This window comes from Petromyzon marinus, chromosome 43 (assembly GCF_048934315.1).
Source record: "Petromyzon marinus isolate PM22_M1 ecotype Great Lakes invasive population chromosome 43, UKy_Petmar_22M1.pri1.0, whole genome shotgun sequence".
Lineage (NCBI taxonomy): Eukaryota > Metazoa > Chordata > Hyperoartia > Petromyzontiformes > Petromyzontidae > Petromyzon > Petromyzon marinus.
In genome coordinates this window covers 16,594,627-16,596,235 of record NC_133709.1, presented here as the reverse complement: position 1 = coordinate 16,596,235, position 1,609 = coordinate 16,594,627, and the positions used below count along the sequence as shown (strand labels likewise).

At 63.3% G+C, this 1,609-nt stretch overlaps 1 protein-coding gene across 1 annotated transcript in view; it reads right to left on the bottom strand.

Annotated features, from left to right (window-relative positions):
* Positions 1-542, bottom strand: part of LOC116957797 (uncharacterized) — a 33,253-nt gene extending 32,711 nt beyond the window's left edge. Inside the window, exon 1 of the mRNA XM_076073657.1 lies at positions 223-542. Coding sequence (XP_075929772.1) covers positions 223-542 — 320 coding nt within the window. The remainder of the gene's footprint in view (positions 1-222) is intronic.
* Positions 543-1,609: the final 1,067 nt, after the last annotated feature.

Here is a 1,609-nt window from a genome sequence, read left to right as displayed (position 1 = left end):
AGACACGCAGACCTCAAATATACAGGGGTCGGGATCGAACCCACGGCCTCCTGTATACCAGGCGAGGGAGTCAACATCTCGGCCACCTTAGCGCCCCCAGCTCTAACCCGCGCCAACTCTCCCCTCCTGCGTCTTGAGCAGTGCTGTTTGCTGCTGGCCGCTTGGCGTCTGTGCCCCCACGCCCCCACACACCACACCACACACCACACCCCCCACCCGTACCGGTGCTCGAGTTTGTCGAGGACTTCGAGGAGTCGCACGGAGCGCGCTGCCATAGAGTCGGAGCGCTGGAACAGGCGGCCACCGGTACCACCACCACCGCCACCACCGCCGCCGCCGCCACCAGCACCACCACCACCACCGCCACCAACGCCACCACCACCGCCACCACCACCACCAGCACCACCACCACCGCCACCACCGTCACCGCCACTGCCACCACCACCACCACCGTCACCGCCACCGCCGTCACCACCGCCGTTCCCCGCTGCCTCGGCGCTCTGCCGGGCCGGGTTGGGGCGCCGAGGGCCGGGCTGGGCCATGGACGAGGAGGACGAGAAGCAGGACTTTGTCGGGGCTTGAGAGATCCCCTGGATGGCTGAGAGAGGCTCCACCAGCAGCTCCGGACTCCTCCAGCGGGGCAGAGAGACAGACGAGACGGTAGGAGGTGAGGAGGTTGGAGACAGCTCAAACTAAACCACTAAACGAGTTTTATTCTACCAGGTAAGGGCCCCACTGAGCCACCGCTACGTTGCTCTTTGTCAGAAGGGACCTGTCGATCACAGATGATAGCCCAACGAAGTGGCATAATAACCACGTGGAGATGTACAGCAAGCAGCCCAAACACTCTTCACGTGTGCTTCGAGATGAGACGAAGCGCCGCAGATGGAGACAGCTGGATGAAGCTATGGAGAGAGAGAGAAGAGAGAGAAAGTCAGAGATGTGGCGACATCCAGAGAGATCCAGAGCTGTGGAGAGGTCGAGAGGGATCCAGAGAGAGAGAGAGACGTGGAGACGTCCCGGTGATAAACTAAAAAGAGAACGGGACGTTTCGCTCCGGAGCTGAGCGGAAAATCTGGGCGAGGTTGCGAGGCGCCCGCGTTGGGCATCGTGGGGGTGGAGGGTGGGGAGAGAATCCTCTGCCATGGAACCTTCCACGGCTCCCCAATATGGCTCAGGCCCCACGCTGGCACCGCGGTCGTAGGGGTCATGGAGGGGTAGGGGGGGTGGTGAGGGTGGAGGGTGGGGTGGTGGTGAGTGGTGAGGGTGGAGTGGTGAGGGTGGTGGTGAGTGGTGGAGTGGGGGGTGGTGAGGGTGGAGGGAAGGGTGGTGAGTGGTGAGGGTGAAGTGGTGAGTGGAGGATGGTGAGGGTGGAGTGGGGGGTGGTGAGGGTGGAGGGAAGGGTGGTGAGTGGTGAGGGTGAAGTGGTGAGTGGAGGATGGTGAGGGTGGAGTGGGGGGTGGTGAGGGTGGAGGGAAGGGTGGTGAGTGGTGAGGGTGGAGTGGTGAGGGTGGAGGGTGGTGGTGGTGAGTGGTGAGGGTGGAGTGGTGAGTGGAGGGTGGTGGTGGTGGTGAGGGTGGAGGGAGGGGTGGTAAGGGTGGAGTGGGGG